At 32.7% G+C, this 25,276-nt stretch overlaps 3 protein-coding genes across 8 annotated transcripts; all 3 read left to right on the top strand.

The window, feature by feature from the left end:
* Positions 1 to 77: 77 nt before the first annotated feature.
* LOC105428317 (uncharacterized) lies at positions 78 to 12,541 on the top strand. 3 transcript variants are annotated; one of them, XM_011640561.3, is made up of 7 exons: positions 78 to 521; positions 5,379 to 5,527; positions 7,073 to 7,192; positions 7,454 to 7,769; positions 8,020 to 8,249; positions 10,389 to 10,538; positions 10,803 to 12,541. In XM_011640561.3, exons 2-7 carry the CDS (start codon positions 5,417 to 5,419, stop codon positions 10,899 to 10,901), a joined length of 1,026 nt encoding a protein of 341 aa, XP_011638863.2. In that variant the 5' UTR covers positions 78 to 521; positions 5,379 to 5,416; the 3' UTR covers positions 10,902 to 12,541. The 3 variants fall into 3 exon arrangements, with proteins under 3 accessions (XP_011638863.2, XP_011638860.2, XP_011638864.2); XM_011640558.3 differs by lacking the exon at positions 78 to 521 and adding an exon at positions 4,317 to 4,659 and having other exon boundaries at positions 10,803 to 12,540; XM_011640562.3 differs by lacking the exon at positions 78 to 521 and adding an exon at positions 4,727 to 4,807.
* Positions 12,542 to 13,158: 617 nt separating this feature from the next.
* On the top strand, positions 13,159 to 20,871 carry LOC105428318 (uncharacterized). 4 transcript variants are annotated; one of them, XM_011640566.3, is made up of 5 exons: positions 13,159 to 13,320; positions 13,800 to 13,873; positions 18,536 to 19,165; positions 19,829 to 20,140; positions 20,459 to 20,871. In XM_011640566.3, the coding sequence occupies exons 3-5, from the start codon at positions 18,536 to 18,538 to the stop codon at positions 20,543 to 20,545; spliced, it is 1,029 nt and encodes a 342-aa protein (XP_011638868.2). In that variant the 5' UTR covers positions 13,159 to 13,320; positions 13,800 to 13,873; the 3' UTR covers positions 20,546 to 20,871. The 4 variants fall into 4 exon arrangements, with proteins under 4 accessions (XP_011638868.2, XP_011638869.2, XP_011638870.2 ...); XM_011640568.3 differs by lacking the exons at positions 13,159 to 13,320; positions 13,800 to 13,873 and adding exons at positions 16,061 to 17,052; positions 17,127 to 17,764; XM_011640567.3 differs by lacking the exon at positions 13,800 to 13,873.
* A 149-nt stretch (positions 20,872 to 21,020) lies between these two features.
* LOC105428319 (uncharacterized) lies at positions 21,021 to 24,410 on the top strand. The gene is made up of 5 exons (XM_011640570.3): positions 21,021 to 21,562; positions 22,225 to 22,302; positions 22,542 to 22,628; positions 22,711 to 23,053; positions 23,793 to 24,410. The coding sequence occupies exons 1-5, from the start codon at positions 21,506 to 21,508 to the stop codon at positions 24,098 to 24,100; spliced, it is 873 nt and encodes a 290-aa protein (XP_011638872.2). The 5' UTR covers positions 21,021 to 21,505; the 3' UTR covers positions 24,101 to 24,410.
* Positions 24,411 to 25,276: the final 866 nt, after the last annotated feature.

Here is a 25,276-nt window from a genome sequence, read left to right on the forward strand (position 1 = left end):
TGTCACGCGACGCGGAAATCGCTTCGCCGTAAATCTCCTCGCCCACCGCGTCATCGTCGCGCCGCCACGACGACGGTGACGCGTTCGTTTCGTGCGGCCAATTTCCCCGTTGCAACTTTCTTCGCGGACGGCGAACGCGTGGCCGCTCCTCGCCTTCGTTCCGGCAGATAGTCACAGCCGCGTATCAAAGTCCCGATCGATCGGCCGCGTCGCGAACAACGGTCCTCGGTTTCGGCGTTTCGTTTCGGGAGTTTCTCCCACGTAGACCACCCACCCCCGCGTCTCTCCTCGCGTCGCAATCGATGATCGAGAGGACGTTCGCGGCAAAGGTCGCGCGAGTGATCGATCGCTCGGAGCGATCGCGGGGATCATTACATCGTCGAGTGGTGAACGTCACCGGTGAACCGTTACGACGACAGTTTCAACGAGTGTACCGTACTTTGATTTTGGGATCGGCGAGATCAAAGATTGTTGTCCGAGAGGAAAAAGAACAATTTGGGCTGAACGTTCGTGGGACAGAGGTAGACGGAACTGCATGCGGTAGATATAAAAGCGAAACGAATTAATAAACAATTATCGAAAGGGAAGTAATCTGTGTTAATTACACACCTACCTCTGTAATGATAATGGTATAGTACAATAGCACGAAAATTTTTATCTGTACAGCAGGGTATTATTAATGAAATGAATACATTAATATCATCTTCGTGACGTTTAAATTCAATTTCGCAGACACGCTTTATGTGATATATTTCATTTATGTGCCTGAATTTGTCGCATAACGATTCTTATTAGCCGATTGGATAAAAAAAAAAAACTTATATTATTCTTACTGATTTGTAGGACAAGTGAAAATTAGAAATCGGCCATATTGATGGTAAGGATAAATTGCCCGATGCTTTGGCAAGAAAAATCGAGCTTCGCGACCCGAGCAGATCAAACATGAAATTTAGCCGCGTCTCGTATACGGCCGAATGCATCGCGTGGAATTGTAGATTTATCGTTGACCGAGGAGAATCTTGACAAACGTGTCAGAGAGAAACATCGCGAAAGTCAACGTTCATGCATATTTGACTCTTGTCTTTTCGACTCGTAAAACTAAATATTCTTAGAAACGACTTGAAATTTTTGCACTTTTCTGCCGGTAGAACGGCAAAAGATGATCGCGAGATTGAACCTCGTTTCAATAAAACCGTACAGTGTAGGTACACAGTTACAACATATTAGCATCTTCTGAAATATGTACATTGTTGTTCAACGCGCGCGCGTTTACATATTGGCGTAAGTTATACTCTCTCATTCGTATGCACCGCACACTAGAACGTTCGACGCAATATTTAACATGCATTTAGTATTATTATAATCGTATTAATATGTATCCTCGATCTTATAGATCCGAAGATACATATTAATTACGTAGAACAAAAAATTACATACACACAAGGATATTGTTATTCCCCCGTCTCCTTCTCTCGACAATTATTCTCGTTTGAACTTTTTTTTTGTAGAATTCCACCATAATTTATGAGAGAAGAATAAACTTTCAGAGGAAGAGAAATTGTACACGAGCATGTACAGAATTACTCACGTTATTCGATTTCGCGTTTCTCGGAAAGGCGTTGAACCGATCCATTTTTGGGGAATGAGTCGCCCACGTGGTTTTACGTAAGCCGGACTTTACGTGGCTCGCGTGGGATTTTCTGCTCCCCTTTTTACTTTCATCCTGTTGGAGGATTACCGAGATGCATTACTCTCTCTTCCATTGGAAAGTCACTTGTTTCTTCGGTTGCGGTCGAGATGCCGTATTCGTCTGCGCGCGTGTTCGCCGCGTGGCGCCACTTCACGAGCGGCTGGATGGTCTGACCACAAGATAATCTTACTACTTGGACGCCGATAAAACTACAATGCACATCTGAAATAATTGATTTCAAACAGATATTCACAAACGCTTAAATATTCGAATATATTTTAGAATGAAAAATGGTTTAAATGCTTTTTCCTCATTTATTACGGATTGTATTTGATATCTATGTATTTGTTAGAGGGATAAATAGTTTTATTACTTTAATAATAGTTTTATTACTTAACTAAGGGATAAATAATTTTATTACTTTACTAATAGTTTTATTACGTAACTTAATTATATGTAATATAAATTTTTATTAATAATTCTTTATTTGAAAGTCAAATTGTTAGATTAGAACATTTAAGAAGATTACATTGTTGTGTCCGTTTTAGAAGACTTGATTTCTTCATCATGCGGCGCCTATAAATGGCGAGCCAAAAACGACGAATGGAATCCATTGAGCAATTGTCCTAAAAAAGATAACGGTCATCAAAGAGAATTTATGCATAGAATAGTTTATAGTCCTTTTAACGGTGTTATAAATACAATCTTAAGTGACATTTTGAAAGTGCATATCTCCAAATTCTTCGCATTCTCTTTGAAGTTTCTTTTAGAAGAGAATAGATTGACTAGATCAATCAATAGATTGAAATTTTCATGTTATTATGAAAACATATAAAAATATTATCGATATATCTACAATAAACTTTAAAATATCAAAATAAAATAACTTGAATATAAGGTGCGATAAATTAATATTATTTTTTAATTAAATTACGTTAAAAGTTACGTGAATGAAAAACTAACTTAACTAACTAAGTTAAAAGTTATGTTAAAATTAAATTAACTTAAATTAAATTAAAAGTTAATTTTAAAAAGCATTATTTATATTAAATTAGAATGCTATAATTTTTTGACATTAAAATATTCTAAAAACTTACAATGTGAATTATCAAATAAATTTAATATTTTATTTAAATAAGTTTATATAACAAAGAAATAACAAAAAGAGAAGTATTATTTTTTTTTATATGATAATATTTTATAGTTTTTTTCTTTTACAAATTTTTTTCTTTCACATAAGTGAACTTTTAATTTAAGAAAAAAGTCAATAAGTTAAAATTTATGTTTTAAAAATAACTAGTTAAAGTTATAAATTAATTCATTTAAAATTAACATTATTAACTTTTTAACTTTATTAATTAATTTTTAACTAATTACTACTCAACCCTGCTTAAATGTACAACTTGCAAGTTCGTTTGTCTAATCCTGCTCCTCAAGATAAGCGTTAATTGGCCTAAGAATCGTTATTGCAAGTTACACCGACGTATGCAATATACGCGAATATCTTTTCCTTCCTGCATGCAATCGAGAAGAGAAAATATCCGCAACAAACACAAGGAATGTTCATTAGCTAATTTTAATTAATTACCACATTGCTATGTTTTTCAAAATTGCAAGTACAAATAAAGTCGAAATGGTAGCTTTTAGATTATGGTCAAGGTGAAAAGAGAGTTCATCTTGATTAGCTCTTAGGATCAAACCAGTGAACACGATAATTGCAAACGAAATCTACTGTGTATAATGATAATGAGCGATTGTGAAGATAAAAATAATTAATATAACATTAAAGTAAATGCGCGTGAGGTGAGAGATTTCCTCAGGCACTTGTTCCAGTTTCTTAACTTTTGTTGGCAGATTATCAAACGTTACGACATGATGCAAATATTCCAATACATCATCTCTCCTATTTGTGGTTTGTAGCATAACGTACTAAACATATTTTTACAACATGCGAAATAACGAAGATAAACGGCTCCATTTAAAGAAACTATTTGTTACGTAAACTAGATTCTTCAATTTTGCACGAGACAATCTCAAAAATGGCTTGAGAAAGCGAAAGTTGAGACGTAAATCAACAAGCTTACAAAAATTACGCAACGAGAGCCTTAATACATGCATAATACACATGCAGATTCTCGTGGATATTCACACAGCTAAATAGGAGTTGTAATACCAAAGATGATTTTAGTCGATTCTTTTTGAAGCTATTATTCTTACACCATATACTGGATTATGCGTTCCGCTGACTCCCATAGCACCCGCTGTAGGCACATTGAACAATACCAGAAGTTCCCATGTTTATTTAACACTTAATACCTCTCTTCTTTTATTACTTTGGAGAAAGATGATATTATAGTCATCGGAATAATCAACGATATCGTAATCCCCGATTTCTCAGGCTTTATTGTTGCTTACGCGCGAAGCGTGACGCTGGGACTGGCCATTAAAATTATTGTTAAACAAAACATTGTTAACAAAAGAAAAAACTCTCCAAAGGAGAGGTTACTTCGGAAGCAACCCGTCAGGTCTGTTTAGACTTAGTCTTAGTGGTTTCGTCATCAGGAGGCGACATTTTCGAATCGCGCATTTCCCTCAGCAGACGTAAGCGTCGGTAATTTCCAAGATTACGACTGTGTGGTGCTTTAGTAGTTCAGCAGAGGTGTTAGCCAAGCGAGGACGAACAAAGTGAAGGTGGAGGGTGTCTCATTGGCGAGCGCTTTGGATGATGCTGAGCTTGGTTTCGCGAATCGCGAGTGAATTGGAGAGCGCCCCACCTGCGAAAGGCGAGGCTCGCACGGTGCACGATTCTCGATTCTCGAAGGGGCACACATGCTCGCCTTCGTTTCCCCTTCGGGCTCCGTAAGACATCGGGACCTCCTTCACCGTGGTCCTCAAACGAGCCTCGCACTCCGCCAGGTACACAGCTCACGCATTCGCTCGCTCGCACGCGTTCGCCGCACCGGCACTCCGTAAGTCCACGTCGATCCCTTCACATTACGTTTTGCTTTGGCTGCCACGTGACACTGACACGCTTATTGCTATATAGGATATCCTAAACGATTTTTTTTCTTTCAAATCTTGTACGCATCGAGGGAAAAATCCGACTGTCGACTTGAGGTTGATAAATCGAACGTTAAGCACATTTTATAACACCGTTTTATTTCCTTTATATTTTTCTCACATATTTCTTTCTCTCTCTTATTATATACTCAGGTGATTATTTTACGAGCTAGTCGCCTGTCTGTTCCTGAAAATTATGGCGTATTATTTGACCTATTATCTTACGCTTGTAACTTGTAACAATTAGCTGAAATTGAAAGCCACTTGTTACTAATAAGCTAATTACTTGTTTATTCTTTGAGATTGCGACATGTTATACAGTTAACAATATTTATTTAAATTTTTCAAGAAATTGTTTATCAAAGAGTAAATTCGATTTATATATATCTCGCATTTACATAACACGTTTGCCCGCATCTGATTTTCTTTATTTCATTAATCGCACGATATTGTTTTCAATATCAATTATTGATTATTTACAAAAGCGGAATCTGATTAAAAATCAGTTTTTAAAATGCTTCCAAGCTCACGCTCAGGCATCCTTTCACTCGAACACTCAAGATTTACTTTCGATTTTATTACTACCGGGAATCCTACCGTCTTGTCAGACAGCTTTTTATTCATACAGACTGAATCGAAACACGTCGACCAAGTGAAGAAGACATAATGCGGGTGTTATGTGCATTCTGTGGACTGTTCTTGGCCATTGCCATTGTCAATTGCAGTCCTGTCGTCAAGAGAGAAGCGGCAGAAGAAGATCTCAGTCCGCTCAATGAAGTAAGTCCTTTACTTTATTTTTTAAAGCGTCAAAACGACGAGATGTTAGACATTAAATGTTCTCTAATCCTTCTAGTTTAATTATACATTAAAAGCCTATCGGATGATAGATAGATCACTTCAAATCTTATTTAGAAAGTAAGAGAATGAAATGGAAGAAGAGCTACGATCACGCATTTCGCTTTAATGAAGTAGTTTGAATGCTGAAGCACTTGCAGAAAGCTATTGTCGAACTCTCACGTCGTGAATGGTGGTTTTACCAATGTTCCATCGCACCGCGCGATTTCTTAGAGATAAACTTTTGACAGAAAGTACAGTCGAATTTTCGATATTTCTAAAGTGTAACCGACAAGAATTTGACGAATTTATTTTGTGCGACGTCTTTCCTTTCCCTCTTAAGCGCAACGCATCGATTAAACGCGTTATACCTTCACTCGACCTAGAGAACGAATACCTCGTAACATTTTACTTTATTATAAGTATTAACCGAGATCAAAAAGACAAATATAACGTTCGACAACGAGAGTGAAAGCAAACATCGCAAAAATTGCTTATTCGATAATTCCGCGTTTAGGAAGTACGCAATCGATAGAGGAGAAGTATCTCGGTCGTAGCGTCAAATCCTGTAGCTTACATAAATATTTATCTTTAGATTAATACAGGGGAAAGTCTTCACTTTATCGTGGCTTCCTCTTCCTTCTCATTAACGAGAGAAGATTCTTCAATTTTGGAAAAGGAATTCATATCTATATGTTAATGTTTATTTAATCTGTATCGATTATGAGGAGAAAATTTATTCGTCGTAGAGGGAGGAAGGAGGAAGACACATCTCGTAATCGAGCTCGTATATATTAGCTAAATGCGCTAAATGCTGGACATGTTGAATGAAAGAAGAAGAGAGAAAAGGGAGATAGAGGACAAGGGGTACGCGAAAAAGAGAGAAACGTGATCTCGAAGAACGAGTCGAAGAGTGAAAGTAGTCGCTACCTGTGCGAGTTCAAACGAGCGCTAGAGACAGATGCACGCGTGTAACGAAATTTCTTTAAAACGTCGCGTCGGTCAATGGGCAACGCGTTGTTATCACCATGGCGATCACGTGTCAATGTAACCGCGATGTGATTCCGCTCGAGCAATAACCATAACACGTATCGACCTCGTTGGTTCAGAATGAAAGCAGGGTTGCGTAATAGGATTGCATGCACGTACGAAATTACGGTCTTAACTAACACTCTAAACTATGTAAATATCGCGCGAAGCGTAGCAGTTGTAATAATTTTTGGTTTTTTTTTTTTGCCAATTATAGATACTCCGTAAACAGAGCGAGTAATCTCGATAATATTGACACAACACAAAACACAATGATAATTGTTTAGCAAATTACAGCGTAATTTATGATAAAAATTTGAACGAAAAAAAGTTCTTCCTGCAATAACACGTTACAATATCATATGTTTTTCTCCATTTAATTTTTAATTTTAATCTTTATGCTATATCTGTTAAGTAACTTATATGTCAGCGAAGAAGCTAATTTTATGATCTGCTTAGGTCTATGTAATTGAAGCTGATGACGAAGCGGCGGCCGATGGTGAAAGAGGCGACAGAGATAAGAGAAAAATTGGCATCAAGCTTGGAGTATCGAACGGCATTATTAACTTTGTGTTTGACGTAAGAATAAGTAGCTGGTTTTCTTTGTAAAATCTTTTCTCTCTGCCTGTTCTTTTATATAACATGTTAAGATCTCATATAAAAGATATAATTAATAATGATAGATATTAATTAAGATCGCGCTTGAAATGTAACACGATCTTTCCTAAAGGCTAAAAAGTATTTGTTTTTATTATAAATATTTTGTTTTTACTATAAAATATTTAGGTATAATATTAAATTTATCTATCCATTTCTTTTAACAAATACATATTTTTGTAGAAAGTGGACTCCTTCTTAGATTCAAAGACGAAAGCGCTCCATGTTCTCGATGAATCTAACAAAGCAAAAAATGCTGCTTTCGGTATCGATTCCAAACACTCGGCAACACAGGAGTTCATCAATCATTTAGCGGCTCAAAAGATTCAGGCTGCAACAGGTAGCATTGGACCTCTCATAAATAGCGCGGCAACGTTGTTCTCAGGTGCCTCGGCTGGCTTCTCGAAGGCAATAGCCTCGAAAATTGGATCCTTAAGTTCAGCTTCCGGTGGCCTTTCCGGTGGCCTTTCCGGTGGTCTTTCCGGTGGCGGTGGTGAGGGTAAGATCATAGTATTTTTTACAATTTGTTTCTTCGACCAATTTTTAAATACCCTACAGTTTTCTATAGGAATAAAAAATTGGAAATTATAGCGATAAAAATATAACGATCAGATTTCTGATTAGGAGAAACTATTTATAACAAGATATTCTATATACATAATTAATTATCTTTATTCATATTCTTTAAGGCCGTTTACTTTTGTTGTTCCCATTTTATCACATTTGATTATTTCTCATGTAAATTGCAGGGCACGCGGGCAGTGGAGCACCCTCCGGCTCAGCCATTATCGGCAATCTCTTGAGTCAGAAGATCACCTCCTTGTCGACTCTGAGTCAAGGTAGCAGTTTAGGTAGTTTAAGCGGTGGTAGCGGTGGTAGCTCCGGAGGTGGTGATTCTCACAGTGGAGGTGGTAATGCCGGTGCAAGCGCCGGCGCCGGCGCTGGAATCAATCTCGGAGCCTTCGCCAATCTGGCAGGGGTAGGATTGCAATGAGTTTATTTTACTTTTTTATCTCTGTATAAACCGTGAATTTCCTTTTTTTTTTTACTACACTTTGAAGTCCTATTACATGTCGCCTGTTCTGGTGTCTGATACGTAATGCAAGCTGTGTCTTCTCTGGAACGCTGAATGCGTCTTCGTAAGGAAATCACTGAAAACACGGATTTTTCGCGACGGTTTTTCTAGAAACTGTCCGCTGAAACGACTTTTACTTAACAAACTTCCGACTGTCTGCGACTGTTGCTTGTAAGACTATCGTTATTCGCAATGATAACATTTAACAACTACAGGAGACAAATGCATGGTTTTTGCGAAAACATTATTTACACATTTCGGAATTTAGTATCATATCACAACAGCACTTTTTACTTTAATTTTCATAGATTTTCTCCTTTTATAAAATTTTATAAAATGTATCTTTTGGTTCAGTTCGCATGGCTGTCGTTATTATTAACTTTCTAACCCATTAATTTTCCGTTTTGTAAGAAAAGATATCTAACAAAGTTACTAATGCTAATGGAACATTATATCTTATAACATAGAGCATGTTCTAACTATTTCTACCATTATATCTGATTCAGCAATTCTTTTTGTTTCCTTGAAACGCTATCGTCATAAAGAATCTAATTGAATACAATAAAAAACTACTTCTCCACTCCCATCGATATGCTTCATTACACCTCCGGCTATGCGACTACTAATTAAAATGTTGCCGAGATATATTCCCTTTAACCTCGGAAGGCGCCTTCACGAGAACGAGGCCTTCCGATTAGATTATATGTACCATTAAAGCAAGTATTGTACACAAACAGTACGATTATACGCCACCACGAGCGGCGTATTACGCGGCTTAAATGGCGGGCGGGATAAAACACGGGATGCTGATGGGACGCGGAGAAGGGACGTTTGACTGCGGATTTTCTCACCTGGACCAACGAGCAGCGGAGAGCGCGGAGCTTAGGAGAAGAAAACCTCGGAAAAGACAAAAGCGACAGACAACGAACGAACGTATTAAATGTATCACCAGAAAATGCGGAAACGAACAAATGCGGATTTTCATATGGGATATGTGGACGTTCCATATAAAACGGAATGTGAATTTCTGTTTTTAGCTGGGCTGATAATCGGCAGAGCTTCCTTTCTCTCTCCCTCGCCAGAAGCCTTCTTCTTCTCTTATAAAAAAATCTATCCGTATTTAGAGAGCTCGAGCGAAAAATGAAAGGAAAGAGAGAAAAAACGAAATTCTCCGGGAAACGCTCTCCTGAGAAATCATCAACGCCTTCCGGCTGAATCGTGTGGGCTGCGCTATGTCTAATATAAATTATAGAAGAACTAGCGGTGTCGCAATCGATTTGCCATTGCGAAAGCTGTAAATAAACTAAGAATAGCCTTTAGAGGTGGAGAGGACTAGCTGCAATGTGTAAATGATGTAAATAGCGCATCCAAATGCTCCACATAAACAAAAAAAAAAAAAGAAAATCATTAATATAAAAGATGGTGTGATAATATTGATCAATAAATTTACAATTATATTTTTGTCTAACATATGCGAAAAAATTATAGAGCATCGTTTCTAATGAATTCCTTCACAAATTCCTTCCTCTTCCTTTACACTTCTAAAATTTATCTATAGTCACTTTCTTATATAATTTTTTAACTTATTATTATTATTTTTTTATATTGATTGGAGATCAGTTTCATATTAAAGAAGAATACTTTTTATCTCTTATAAATATCGTTATACATCAAGTATCTTTGTAAGAGCACAATTTTTTTATATAAGTATATAAATACTATCTATAATTAGAAAAAAATTTTACTTGACTTGAAATAAATATAAAATAAAATTGTAAGCAATAAATACATATAAAATTAGCTGATAATTCACGTCAAAGTCACTTCTCCTTCATGTTTATTAAAACCATAAAATGAAAAAAGATCATAAAAAAAAATAGATATGTATTACGTATACATATGCAATTGATGCATACTTTCACTTCCATATTTTCCCACGTGATACCGTTGCTATTTTTTTAATAAGTAATGAAATATACATACTTAATGAAGCAATCTCGGAGAATTGAATAAGTCTGATTCGTCGTATGTATTTCTGCGCAGAAAGGGCCAATTAGTACTACTACTACTACTACGGAAGACACGCCCATATTTGACAGGAATAGGGTATCCTTGGAAATACCATCAAGCGCATTTGGAACTGGCTTCACCCTAATTACAAATATTAGCAAGGTTCTCAACAGTGTAATCCTAGTAAGTACAATCCACGTATTAATTGCAGATAAAATATATCGATAAAAGCTAATGATTTTCCGCTGACGCGTAAGTCTAATCGTATGTTTTTATGTTGATTGCAAAATTTTTTTCTGGTACGATCTAATCGATTACCCATGTTCGAATCGCCCTTCACTTGCTTCGCTATTACAAAGAAACAAAAAGTGATTTATTCGCTTTCGACAGAACCGGAATTACTAATCTCCATGCTCTTGTTCTTAATCATGATCTCACATTTTTCAGAACTCAGCCCGTCGAACGCAGACGTTGCTGGAAATCTTTAAGCCTTTCTTCCGCGGTTCCTTTGCCATAAAGGGTCTACCATCGGATAATCACAAATAAGGTGTTCTATTTGTGCTTCGTATTCACATTACTATGAAATAATTGCTCAATGATCGCGTTAGGAAACATTTCTCAAGTTCCGATCACATGTTTCCTAGATATTGTTAATTCAGAACTTATGAAGCCTTGTTTCAAAGTCCTGTTGATCATAATATCTTAAATCCGAGATTGGAACATTTGCGAAGTTTTTTTCGTTGTCGTTGTCAGATAAATATTATTTATGATGCCATATTTTTGCCTCATATTTCATATTATATTATTCTTTACACTTGTTCTGCTTGTGCTTCATTAATTTTTTAAATGACTCGAAAATTGGCGTCGTAAGTGAAAGATACGTTTTTAAATTATTAAAAGCATATGTTATTATAGATATTTATATATGTAAAAAAAGAAATGTGTAAGAGAAATAATTTTAAAAATAATTTAGTTAGATTTTAATTAAACAATGTATTACAATAATTTAAAATATAGTATGATAAGAAACTAGAGAAGAGCGACAATCAAAAATTGATACATTTCAATTTTTAAAAAATTTTTAATTTAAAATTAATTTTACATATAAAGCTAATTTTACTCTAACTTTAATATAATTTTAATATTAAATATAAAATATAATTAAATATAATTAAATATAAAAAATTTAGAATATTTCCTTATATATTAGTTTGTTTTTAACTAAATATTTTGCCATAGATGATAATATTTCGCGTAAATAAGAGAATATTGCTACGCATATTATTTTTTATTTTATTTATGATATATTGTGAAAGCAATTGTGCAACAAAGTGGCAACATCTTATTCATTAAACTTAGTTTATCATGCAATAAGCAGATTGCATAAAAATTATTTATTAATAATGTGTTTTCGATTGCGATAGTATTGCTCAATGATTTATCATCTAGACAACTGTGAATATTATAAAAGATCAAATGATCAGATGTCGCATCTACATCTGACATCAAGAACTCGACCATGTAACATTTTGCCGTTCACATAACGAGGACAACTAAAACAGATACAGTAACGCTTTGCAAAACCTGCGTTTCTCATAAATGTTAAATAAAGGTAGTATTGTTAAAAAAAGATATTGTTAAAAGAAACTTATTTCTTTAAATTAAATTAAAGTTTTAAGTGAAGCACCATTTGTATTTTATTATTTTAACCAGAGAATATTAATTACTAGCATGCTTGTAACATCGTAACGATGTAAGGCAGAAGGCGCGCGTTTGATGATCATTTTGTTTTAGTCTTTTAAGCGTCGTATGTGGCAATGTCAGACTAAGAGCAACTAAGTAAAAGCATTTTGCATAATTCTTAGATCAGCGACCTGTTGCACGATTATTCCTTTGACGAGCAAGGAACGTATAACATAGTGCGAAAATGAACCGCGACGTTCAAAGTTCGAGGAGACATTACGACATATGCCAGCGCACGATGCTTAGAATGTAGGTAAAAAAATTCAAAGATTTAAACTAACAAACAAGCGGCGACAACGCGACGCATTTAAATAATCCATGTAATCTAAATAAATGATCAACGCAATGTAATTGGCGAAACATATGTCCTGCATTAAAAATTGTATGTTCCACACATTCAATATATTTTAATTGTATTAAATGTATTTCGTATATTTATTTTATAATATTTTTAAACCGTCGTGTCAAATTTGTAAATATAATGTTAACAAAGAGTCATGAACTGTCGTATAATTTTTATTTGTGCTATATTGCAATATAATGCTAAATTGTTTGTTGTATCATTTGCATCTCATATGAGCGCTATTCTACATAACAAATGCAGCAGAATTTTAACCAAAAAGTAAAATTTACAAAGTAAAATAATTAAAATAAAATACAAAATTAAATAATTGCAAATTATTGTTTAATGTGAAATGATATCATCTGAAGTTAAATTTATGTAAAAATTGTTGATTTATCGCTTATCATGTATAAAAGCATTTGATAAACAATGCACAGGTATTTTTGGATATTATTTAATTATGATTACTTATAATTATCTATAATTATCACAATGGTAGGTCACTAAAAACGTGTTTTGTTTTCCGCAGAGAAAAATTCTCCGCTGCAATCTTGTCCGTGCAATAGCAGAATCACATGAAAAACTCTGTCACAGAATTTCGATAATTTGTTTCGTTTACATCACAGAGAATACGTAAGATGTGTTGTAAAAATGGTGACGACCTTCGTGGCCGATTCGAGGTATCGGAACGTAGAGAGAACTCATCTCGCTAGTACTATCTCTGCCGTCTAGTAAGATGCACTTGATTCCACATCATCTACTGCATTCAGCAATGTAAATTACATGAAGGAACGAAAGATATAAATATATATCAGTGCGATATAATAATACCACAGAAGAAACGACAATCTCTGAAGAAAATATCTATTTAATAAAAAGGTAAGATAATTCCAATTATTATCATAAGTATGTATTATTGTTTTTTTTTTGCTCTAAATCTCGGATTTTAAACTGCATTTAAAGTAAATTTAAAAATTTTCAATTTTTGTGCAGTGTAAATTATTTCTACACAGAGAGAAATTTTCCATTTTAAGGATTTTAAGAAATTTTCTAAACTGCAACGTCATTGTTTTTCACATTAAAAAATATTACACATCCCGAATTTTTGCGGCTTCCTTTGCGGCTTATGGTTTACTGGAATAGTTCTTGTTCTTTTTCCTTTTATGTGTATTTTCTAACGAAGATATTGCTTCATATTCGTAAAATAATGACAAGTTTGAATGAGGAAAATAAGACCGATAAAATAAATTGTCTAATATACTTATCACGCAATATATAAGTGGCGCGCTTGCGTGTCAAACAGATTGCACGTTGCTCTTTTTTTGTATTTTGCGTTTCTGTACAATATGGGTATACAGGAAACGTGAACGATCAGTTAACGATTGGCGCCGAGAAGTTCGCATCTCTGTGAGGTTCGCTTGAAAAACAAAACGTAAGTAACAACTTTTTTACAAAACATTGCTGTAAAGGATTTTTCATTTTGTATTATTAAATTGATTAATTCGATCGAGATATTAGAGAAAGAGAGGATGCATAGCTCTAGTTTTGGCTAGCTAAATTGCAAATTCGTTAATAACGGTATATAATTGGCGGCAGTAACAAAGCCTATTGAATTTATGTACATAAATTTAAAAAATAATTACTACGCATCAAGATCCAACTGTGATCATAAATATCTTTCTTACTTCTATTGAAAAGTAAATTTATTTAAAAATATTATAAAATTGAATTTCTTTTTAACAAAAATTTAATGAGTGATAACAAGGAATATTATCTAATAACTTACTGAAATAACAACATTATCCACAATAATTTTGTTGGCATTGAGAAGAGAAAAATCATTGTAATAATATAAAATAACGTAATAGCAATAATTTTGCAGAACGTCTTATATAAACTTCACAAGCTTAATTAATTGATTTTTTGCGATAGATGTATGAAGTACTGAAAACTGAATGTTAAAGATAGAAAAATAAACAAGTTTTTTTTTCATAAATAGCTCCTTTTCATGTATAATTAAAAAGATAATGTAAAATACTTAACGACACTTTTAAAATTGCTTTTGCAATTATAATAGAAGAATATTAATATATTTCTACAAATTGCTGCATGAATTCTAATTTTAAGTTACAAATCAAGATTCACTTTCTCTTTTATCTCTAAATGTAATTATGATAGTATCTCATTATGTAAATAATTTCTAATTAATCCTATTGTCTACTAATTACAATCTTCAATAAAACACAATTATGCCCTAGCTTATGAACGTTCGGTCAAGGCCGTGTCTTTGTCTTTAGAGAGGTCTTTAACACCTACGTGTAACTTATAACTGTACTGTGGGCTTATAAAGTCATAATTTATCAAGATATATAACAGTATCTTCACACAGTATCTTCACACATCTCGTCCGCGCATAATCATTAATTATAATTAGCTACAGCAATTTATTTTACGAGCGCTTATTCTCTTTTGCACCAGTGACTTGCCACTTTACCTTCTAATCTTAAATTTATCATTTCAAGTCATAACTTTAAGCAATGCTTAAAAGGCAATTCTCTTTTTACGTTGCGAATAATTGCGAATAATTGCGAATTAAACTTCAAGCACGTAAAAAAAAGAAATAGAAGTTATTTAAGTTAGTAAACAATCTAAATCCAAGCTTCGTTTTGTCTTATTCTGCAATTTGAAATCACATTAGATCAAAATTGCGTTAAATATAGGTAGTAGATAAATAGAGTCATTTACATAGTCACGTAAAGTAATAGATAAGTATTGACAAGGTAAGTACCGACATCTTATTACATAAGACAAAAGGTGTACAAAAAGAGATGTATGCGCATACATAACCACGTGAAATTCTACTCTTTACATCCTCAAAGTTCCGTGTCAAATTGTAAAACCTAAAATTTAACATATAAGTACTATTAGTTTTTCATCGCATTGTACATATTATCAAATACTAGATATAAGTAACATCTAACGTTTTTCACGACTTTTGTTATACTTTCTCTCATGCGAAAGAAAATTTCATGCAGGAATCCATTATTATTATTATTAAACTATATTCAAAAGGATTTGGATTTTGATAACAAAGAAACTTTTAGTGCAAAGTAGCTTGTGCGTCTTTTATACGCACGCCTTTCACAGTAAAATAATTAACGGTAAGTGGACCTGATAATCAGAGCGTGTCATAAAAATTTTATCATATATCAATACTAAATAATAAATACCGGCTAATATGCTCTGTCATGTTGCTATAAAAGGTAAATTATCCTTTCCACGTTATCTTTCATTCTTATTTATTTGTTAAATTTTATTAAAGAATTTAGATTTTTCCAAAGTTTTGACTAATTTGACAAATATATTTTTTATTTCTCAATTATCGAAAATATCTGATGTTAAATATTAAAAGCTAGATAAATTTATATAAAATTTTTCGAGAATTCATACGCAATTACAAAGATGAACATTGTTCAGCGACACGTCGTTTTGTCATCCTGAAGCTCATGCAATTATAACAAATTACACTGGCACGTATAACGGAATCTCGATTACGTGTGTGATTACGAAGAGTGAAAGTGAAAGATGGAAGTCGTTACGTACTGTAGTCCACGTGGACCTGAACCTCGGGCAGGTTTTCGAAGACAAGGACGGCTAAGTACCGCGGTTGCCGATCTCCGGACCGGATGGCGAGATCGATGATCATTTATCGTGCAAATTCTTAGTGACCTAATGTCGTGCAATTGTGAAATTGTAAAAAGAAGTATATTTCCTTCGGATCATGTGCCAATAAGAAATAGAGAGATTAATAGTAAACAACGAGAAAATTAAATAATGGAATTAGTGTTACGCAAAGTGTTTCACAGTTTTAATTTTTTCCGTAATAAAATTCGCAATCGATTTCTTTTGAGTGAAAACATCAACATATAAATCGTTTCCAAGTTGCATACGACTGAAATAAAAAAGTTTTTTGTAAACAAAATTTTCTAAAATAATAGCAAAATTAATAATTTACGATCAACCTCCATTAAATTTTATTTTAATAAAATTTTTGACAGTTTAGTATTATAAGTTATAATATAGGAGACGAATTGCACAAAATTAAAATAAAAAAATATCACGCGGAACATAATGCAATTTTAATTAGCTCTAAAATCCTAGTGTTTTTTTTCCTCGGACGGAAAAACTAATGTCCCATAGTTTCTCTATCGTATCGCTCTTTCGTATAAAGAAGATCATAGAATGCAAAGAAGGTGAAATTTTGATTGCATCTAAAAATAGTTAGCGAGGTTTGTTAAATCCATTGTGTCCAATGAGACGCACGTGCGAGCACGATTTAAGTGCTCCACTTAAATCGCACCGCGTACGCTTACATTTTCGCAATCGATAGAAATCTTCAGGCGATATATTGTACTTCACGGAAGTAGAAAGTCTTACGACTTTACGTGAGCCTGTGCACGGCATGTGTAGTTTCAGAATACTGCAGCGTGATTGCTCCTGAAATCAGCGCGACGTAACCAGTCACGGGCTTATTATTATTATTCGATAATCATGTCGTTACCAATCAATATTAAACATTATATAGCCACGAGATATATAAGTTACGCACAGGTAACTTTCCAGCATTTCGTATTACGAGTAATTCGTAGACACTTAGAAACTTAGAATAATCAGCCAAATTATAGTATTTTGCAGACAAGTCGTGTGCGTATGTAGCAACTTTTCGCTGTCAAAATATCGATCGTTTGACAAATTGACGCGCTGTAGGAGGTCCAAATTTTCGATAGCGTTGAGACATCAGATTTCATTGTTTCGCAACATGCACGATAAGGCCCACTATTAATTCGGTGCACGTGTTTCGCGCTCGCGTCACGTATAATAAGAAGGTCTTCGAAATGGATCGTCGAAATATTCGGATGATCCTCGTGAAAGAAATCATTGGCATTGGCCGATAGTCATGCTCGATCAGCGGCGTGGGCCATCGGCCAGCAATAATCGTACACCACGATCGTCGTGGTAGATCGAAGGGAAGCGATTTTTTTAAACAATTGTGCGCGAACGAACGATAGAAACTGCTGTTTTGTTGCGGTAAACCGCGAGTGACGCATAGACTTTCCAGTGGAGAACGTTTCGGAATAGAGGTTCTTTTGCGCAAAATTTGATATTGCTTCCAGATACGTAGGCATTTCAGAAAAGTTAGATTATTGTACGTTGAAGAAAATTTTAGAATGCTGAATGATTGAATGATTTGTGAAGAAATGTGCGCGTATTCGAGGAGAAGAAATGTTTTAGCACATCTGTCTGGATTTAAATTGCTGTCAATGTAAGTCAATAATAATTCTTAATTTTAAATTAAAATTTTAATTTAATTTTAAATGAAATTTTTAATTTTAATTTTTTAACAATAATTTTTAAGATATCATTTTTTTTTAATTATTTTAATTTGATAAATAATTTAACAAATTATAATATGAGACAAACAAGTTTTTATTGATAAATAAAAAAAGATTTACTTTTCTAACCGAGTTAAATATAAACTTTTAACTGTACTACTACTTTAACCATAAACGTTTTTTATGAAATATCATAAATTATATAATTGATTTAGTAAGTGATGAATCATAAGCTAAGCGTTTCATTTTCTAAACTTATATATTTATAATTGATAATTTTCCCGTTGTGGTTTTACTTCAGTGAACTTTCTTTATTCCACTAAATGATGATAATCGATTTACGTAATAACTGCCGATTCTTTTTCGTGCGTCATAGTCATCGTTTAACTCTCACTGCATGATGTTTCTACGGACTCGTGAAATGCAGTTTTGCACGAGCTCCGTATCTGTTATGACGTTCTTTACATAATATATGTAATACTTTATTTTTGTTACATTCAAATATAGTTATATCATTCAATGCAATACCTATTCATGTTTCTGTCATAATATTTTCAAAGATATTTCGATAAATTTCTTGATATCTTTTCCCGATTACACATTTAAACATCGTGAATTTTTCATTAGTAATTTAACTTGTTAATTTTCTTTAACTTGTTAATTTTCACATTTATTTTTAATTTTATAAATATTTTTTTCAGATGTATATATCATCGATTAGTTCCTTTGCAGCCAGTTGGCTATTCCTCTGTTTGATCATTCCATTTCATGGAGCTGAAAGATCAGATTGGATTCCTCTGGATCGGAAGATCAATGATGATGTACATCATCAATTTCGATCAATGCAGCCAGAATCAGTTTCTTTTAAAGAACAGTTCCAATATAATGTCCCGAAATCTCCACAGTACAACGCTTATCGTTCTAATCAGCATAATTCAGTGTTGCCTAAGAATAGCTATTCTGAAGGCAATGTAAAGCAAAACGTGGCAAAATCCATACCGAAATATCTAGAAGACATATATAAACCATACTATTATTCGGAGTCTCAGTTCGTCGGAAATCAAGAGACTACCAAAGATAAAAGCGCTACGCTGGAGCAACGTTACGAGGAGACCGATGAAGAAATCGATGAGGAAATAATGAAGAAAATGAACGTGTTAGATAAGCTGTTGTCCGAAGATACCGATGCGAACGAGGTCGAGTTGAAGAACACAGTCGAAGATGCAATCATCGCGGAAACGAATATCTCTGAAGAAACGAAAAGAGTTGTCAGACAAGTTCGCAGGCAACGTCCGGGATTCTTTTGGACCTTGGCAAGACTTACTTTCGAGGTACGGATAATAATATGTTCCGACACTAAGGTAACCGTTAAAATTCTTCAGAATTTATATAAAAAAATTCCCAACTCAAAAAAATGATGAAATTGGCAATATATACAAGATATGTAATACAGCATTTTTGTTAGTTTCCTGAATTCACTTTAAAGAAGTTAAATCATAAAAAATTAACTCATTTTTCGTTTTGTGTCAACAAAAAAAGTAAAACAAAATTTTATAAAGAAAATTTATTCCTTTTTATTTGTTGAAATTTATCAGAGATTATTTTATCAATTGCTTAAAAATATATAAGAAATGTATATACAACAGTAGAAAAAATATATTTTCAGTATATTTTTTAGTAAAACATATATAAATATATTATAAAACATTATAGAAAAGTCATGTTGTAAGGAATATAAATAATATATATATTAAAAATATATGGGAAATATGCAGACATTCCATAATGCATAGCAATTGGAAAATATTATAATTATATCAAAAATAAAAATATCTATGAAATATTTGGAACACAACGGACATTTTTGAAGGACATTAATTAATTCAACTTTTCCTAATAATGTCAAAAACAAACCATTTTTTTTCCATCTAGTTTTAAGCTAAAAAGAAAAGTAGAAATTTCACTCTGTTTAGCACGTTTTCATTCCATTTCAGGCATTCAACGACACGCGATCAGCGATTCAACAAATTAGTAATCTCATCAGTCAAAACATCGAACCGGACCCGACCACGCGATCACCAGTCAGTAGTCATCCATTGATGGTTACTGATGCGAGAACAGTTGCACCATCGAATGATCAGAGTACTGTGTCCAGCGACATGGCAAATGCCAACGCGTCGACGACAATGACAACCACGACCTCACGACCTTTTAGGCTCACGCCAACCGGACTTCAAACTTTAATTAGAAGAAATTTGCGCGGTTTAATCAGGCTCTTCAATATTGAATGGCAGGATGCCCTAAATGTGAGTTTTATTACACTCGTTTCCTCCTATCAATTCTTTTTAATACACTGAGAAAAAAATGTTGTTGAATCGACAGCATTAGTCTAATTGGAAATAATTTTGTTAATTCAATGTTATTATTAATAAAACAAAGATCTTGATTATTAATACAACAGCATGACATATTTGTTTCATTAATAATGTCATTGAATTAACAAAATTATTTCCAATTAGACTAATGTTGATTTAACAGCATTTTTTTATCAGTGTATATTTTATTGGACTGTTATTTCATAATTTTATTATAAAAAGGTCTCAATAAATTGCTCGACCTTTCAGCAATCGGAGATAAATGTGAGGGAATTTCAAAAAAATCTCGGGAATCAGGTAGGCAGTTTCCTGCAGGATAATCCAAACGCTTTTTAAATGTGACAAAGGTAGCATCGCGAAGAAGAATTAAATGGATGGCGAAATATACCTCAAAGCCAAAATTGCACATAACGATCCATTTATAACAAGCAATTTTATAATATAGCCAAAGACTATTATTATTAGTCTCTGAAAATTATATCTTTCGTTTTTTTTATACTGCATCTGCGTTTAGTTAAGTATTTATACAGTGACCCGATTCTTAAATAGAAAAAAAATAGATTTACGCAGAGATGATTATTTATGTCTCCCTTCATTAAAATTTATTACATTGTAGTAAAAATGCACATATTAGATATAATATATAGATTTAAGGTGCACAATATTTCTTCATTTCTGCATTGTCGTTTAAACTAAATGAATCCTCTAGAACTGACATCAAAGGCGCCAAACCAAAAGTAATAATTACACAATCAGTTTCTGTTACTTTTGATTCGGCTCTATTAGCCTCAAGACTTTTCGGCGTGATCTATTCATCGAGTTACGACTGATGACAAATAATGCCGAAATTCGGCGCTAATGATCTGAAAGATCTCGAGTCCTACGAGCGGTTACATCATGAGTGAACGTTTCTCCGTCATCTCGTATCTCCGCAATATATCGAATTACACAACCGTTTTCGACTCTTAACCCACGCCAAAGTTTTCTGCGTGTAATATAAAGAAAAAGAAACAGCTAACTTATTGGAATCATCCACTGGTGTAAAAGAGAACGAAAGGATCCAAAGATCACGATTGGCGTGGCACGATTGCAATAAATAGAAAGCACCTTCTTCGTCCGAGAAAACCGGCGTGAACCTGCGAATCCTAAATCCGGATTGGTCGACGATTCGTGTGGGATCTCGTGGAAACCCTTATAGATCGACGAAGCGGATTCGCGATACAATTCTGTGGCGATCCATGTTGAAACTCGGAGCAGCCAGCTATAAGCAACTCTATTTCGACAGGTGTTAAAAAAATGTTTTGGTGCTGCGGTTTCCTGAGCTTTCTTCTTCTACTTAGTGATGTGTACGGCGTAAGTTGCTTTAATCAAAGATACTATTAATAAAAAAAGAATTTGAATGATTGATAGAAATTTCAAACTTAGATAGCTTAAAAGATTAGAGAGATAATTTGACGCATCAATATTATTCAAATTTTGCAAAGAAAATTTTAATTTTTTATATGTATAACAATAATTCAGTAATCGCTAAAGTTTGCCAAGTTTTGTTTTAAGAATTATCGCTTTTAATATTATTGTTAGAATTTATTGTTATTTTTGGAAACAATAAATTATAAATTAAAGTTTTCATTCAAAAACTTCTATAAAAAAATTTTTTTCTGTCTTAATAAATTATAATAAAGTTATTTCACTCTTGAATAAAGACCGCGACAGCATGAATTAACCTTTCCAATAATGACCAAAGATTATTCAACAAATTTTTAATCCACAAAAAGTGAAAGCTGCAATAAAGACTAGGCACTTCGGCCATTATTTATACATGTAGCGTAGACTTATATATTCTCTATGGGTTAAGCGTGGGTCGTACTTATCATACATAAATCTCAGAAATTTCTATGCAGTACACGCGTTGTTTACATTACTTTATATACAAAAATTATAAAAAAAATGACCTGTTCGAAGTATTTTTAATTGTTGTATAAGAAAGAGAAATTAGTTTCGTCTATGTATTTCAGGATATTTCGAAGAGCAGAGTACGACGCCAAAATGGTCAACCTGCCCAAAATGGTCAACTGATTGATAACATTTTTAACGTAAGCAATATTAGAAAATTTTTTTATAAAAAAAATTATTTTATTTTATTAAAATAAAAAAGGTTTATTAAAATTTCTTAATAATAATAAAAAATAATCAATTAAATAAACAATCAATTGTTAAAATAACAAAAATAATAAGAACTGTTTATATTAAAAAGTTCATATTAAAAATGTGTACAAATAATATATATTTTAATAAATAAACAAAATTTAAAAATCGTATTTTTATCTTACAGATTCCAATCACAGCAATCAGACAAACCGCATCCGTCGTCCAAGCTTTTTCACCAGAGAACACGGAGACGATAAGCAATATCGTTAAGGTCATGTATAAGTAAAATTCTTTAAATTTATATGTTCAAAGTGTATTTAATTATCTTTTACAATCAACAAAATTATTTACAGATCCCCGTTTCAACCCTGGAAGCTGTCGGCACACTTGTAAAAAATACCAGGGAGCAAAGACAAAACCCAGAAAATATTTTAACTCGTCAAGAGAGGAGAGAACGCATTTTAGCTATAAAGGAACAGAAAAGAAAGCGAAAGGAAGAAATCCAAAATCAACGATTGCAAGAGCAATTGAAGAGACCCGTTAGACATTATCACAAGGATCCGCTTGGATTAAATGCATTGAGCAATCTTCTGATTGGACATCACAGTGGACTTTTCGGCCATCATTCTGGATTAGGTGGCATCCATGGGATTCACGGAGGTCATCATCATGGTCAAGGAATTCTTGGCAGTCATGGTAATTATCTTCGCTGATCTATTTTCTTAAGGAAAAACAATATATTATTTCTAAAATTATTGTATAAAAATATAATTATACGAAAAATGATTTTGCTGATGTATTTAAAAATTTGGCCAGATACAGATTTGAAAATAATTCGGATGGAGCAAACTCAAAATTCTTATGTCCGTTGAATATAAGTTTGCTAAAAATAACGTAATAACATAATTTGCAATATAAGCAATTAATTTCGAATTCACATATATATTAATTTTTCTTTTTTATTGAATTTATATACGTGATACACACACACACACACACACACACACACACACACACACACACACACACGTGTGTGTATATGTATATGTATATGTATATAAATTCAATAAAAAGGAAAATTATTAAATTCTTAATAATTTTTTTAATAATTTAATAAAATCAAATTCACTAAGTAGTTGCTGAAGAGTGATATTTTTTGTTGTTTATGTAAGCTTAAACATGATGATAATTTTGTAAAAATTTTTGATATTTTAGCAACCAATTTGAATGTATTTTATAATTATTTTGATGACAACGAAATTACTTTTACATCTATATCTGGTTAATTTTTTTAGATAATTTAGTATAATTGTTCTTTTCTTTGTAGATGTTACATGTAGTTGTATAATTAAAAGTGTTATATAAATAGATATAAATACATTATATAAGTAGATGTAAATGTATTTTATATCTCTCATAAAAAGTGATCTTCCAGGACATCGTCCGCAACATACCTATGAGGTTCACGAAGATATTAATGAAGATACAACTTTTTCCTGGCACGGTTTAACCGCTGGATTTGGCACTTTCTATGGAACTCGACCTTCTAGCACCTCTTTTAAAATTGAGAATAAAATCGCTCCTAAAGACAAGAATCAGAAGATTTCTAAATATCCAAATGATGAAGCGAATTTACAAAACAAAACTGTAAAAGTTACAAATAAGCCAGTATACGAATACGACGATCCGCCGCTGGAAAATAAAATTGCACCCAGAAATGGAAGAGTGACATTTATGCAATAATGATGTAAATATGTAATAATATGAAATAATTAAATTAGATATAATTTTTATCTGGAATTATCGTTTATATATCGCTTTGCCTATTTTATATTTTTTATATTTAGAATATTACTCTTTAAAAAATGTATTTTATTAAGTTCATGAATATAAAAGAATAATATTTTAAAATATAATTAAAATAAGAATTATATATAGTTATTAATGTAATATTATCCAAATAAGTACTGCCTTTTTAAAATATAAAAATTACAACTTGTATATATTCAATTTTATTTGTTCTTATTGAAATTAATAAAACATAGCTCGTCTATTAATTTTTGTGATAGTCATATCTTTAAATAATATTTAGTGCACTTGTTAAACAATGGATCTTTGAATACTAGACATTGATTAATAACGGAAAGAAATGTGGATTGAATGACTCAACTATTTCCAAGTATTGAAGATTTATGTGTAATGCTACAAACATTTATGAAGCTTATTTTGTTCAACAATCGGATAATCATTTCATAAATGTAACGAAAAAAGTAAAGTGTAAAAACACTGTTATTTCTACTAATTGCGATTGCGAGAATTTCTTTGAGAGCCTTTGAAATAAATATAAATATACTTAGATGATACGTATGCATGACGTAACGCGCGTATCAATGCAATCTCAAATTCAATTTTATTATACTGTCGTCCAGGAAACAATGTGTCGTTAGAAATTTTAATTGACATAAACACGATTTAGCATGGATATACATATACGCAGCATTTAAAATCAATCCTTGACCTTCGAGCATTTACTCTATTTTTGCATCGTAATGCAGGAGCCGTGTATTTACGAATGTCGCTGAACGTGCGTAGTTTTTTTCAACATTTGTTTTATTTTTTACGTTGTCTTTTCAATTTACACACCATAAAAATATTACATTTATAAAAATACAACAATTTAATTGAATGTATTTTAATTATTATTATAACAACTTCTGATGTGAAATATAATATAATATAAAATGCATATAAAGATAATATTATTGTCAAATTTAAATTGTTATCAAATTTTAATTTTTAAAATATTTATTTTATAGAAATTGTATTTTCTGAAAAAATTTGATATATCAAAAATATCAATAATAATTTATTTTTTAAACCATTTAAAATAAACAATTAATTTAAGTAATTTAAATAAAA

The sequence above is a fragment of the Pogonomyrmex barbatus genome, unplaced genomic scaffold (genome assembly GCF_055798465.1).
Source record: "Pogonomyrmex barbatus isolate J1 unplaced genomic scaffold, ASM5579846v1 scaffold4, whole genome shotgun sequence".
NCBI classification, from domain to species: domain Eukaryota; kingdom Metazoa; phylum Arthropoda; class Insecta; order Hymenoptera; family Formicidae; genus Pogonomyrmex; species Pogonomyrmex barbatus.

Coding starts and splice junctions, on each gene's coding strand:
- LOC105428317 (XM_011640561.3), top strand. CDS start 5,417: ATGCGGGTGTTATGTGCATTCTGTGGACTGTTCTTGGCCATTGCCATT. Junction 7,770..8,019: donor TTCCGGTGGCGGTGGTGAGG/GTAAGATCATAG, acceptor TGTAAATTGCAG/GGCACGCGGGCAGTGGAGCA. Junction 10,539..10,802: donor TTCTCAACAGTGTAATCCTA/GTAAGTACAATC, acceptor CACATTTTTCAG/AACTCAGCCCGTCGAACGCA.
- LOC105428318 (XM_011640566.3), top strand. CDS start 18,536: ATGTATATATCATCGATTAGTTCCTTTGCAGCCAGTTGGCTATTCCTC. Junction 19,166..19,828: donor TGGCAAGACTTACTTTCGAG/GTACGGATAATA, acceptor ATTCCATTTCAG/GCATTCAACGACACGCGATC. Junction 20,141..20,458: donor AATGGCAGGATGCCCTAAAT/GTGAGTTTTATT, acceptor TCGACCTTTCAG/CAATCGGAGATAAATGTGAG.
- LOC105428319 (XM_011640570.3), top strand. CDS start 21,506: ATGTTTTGGTGCTGCGGTTTCCTGAGCTTTCTTCTTCTACTTAGTGAT. Junction 22,303..22,541: donor TGATTGATAACATTTTTAAC/GTAAGCAATATT, acceptor TTTATCTTACAG/ATTCCAATCACAGCAATCAG. Junction 23,054..23,792: donor AGGAATTCTTGGCAGTCATG/GTAATTATCTTC, acceptor GTGATCTTCCAG/GACATCGTCCGCAACATACC.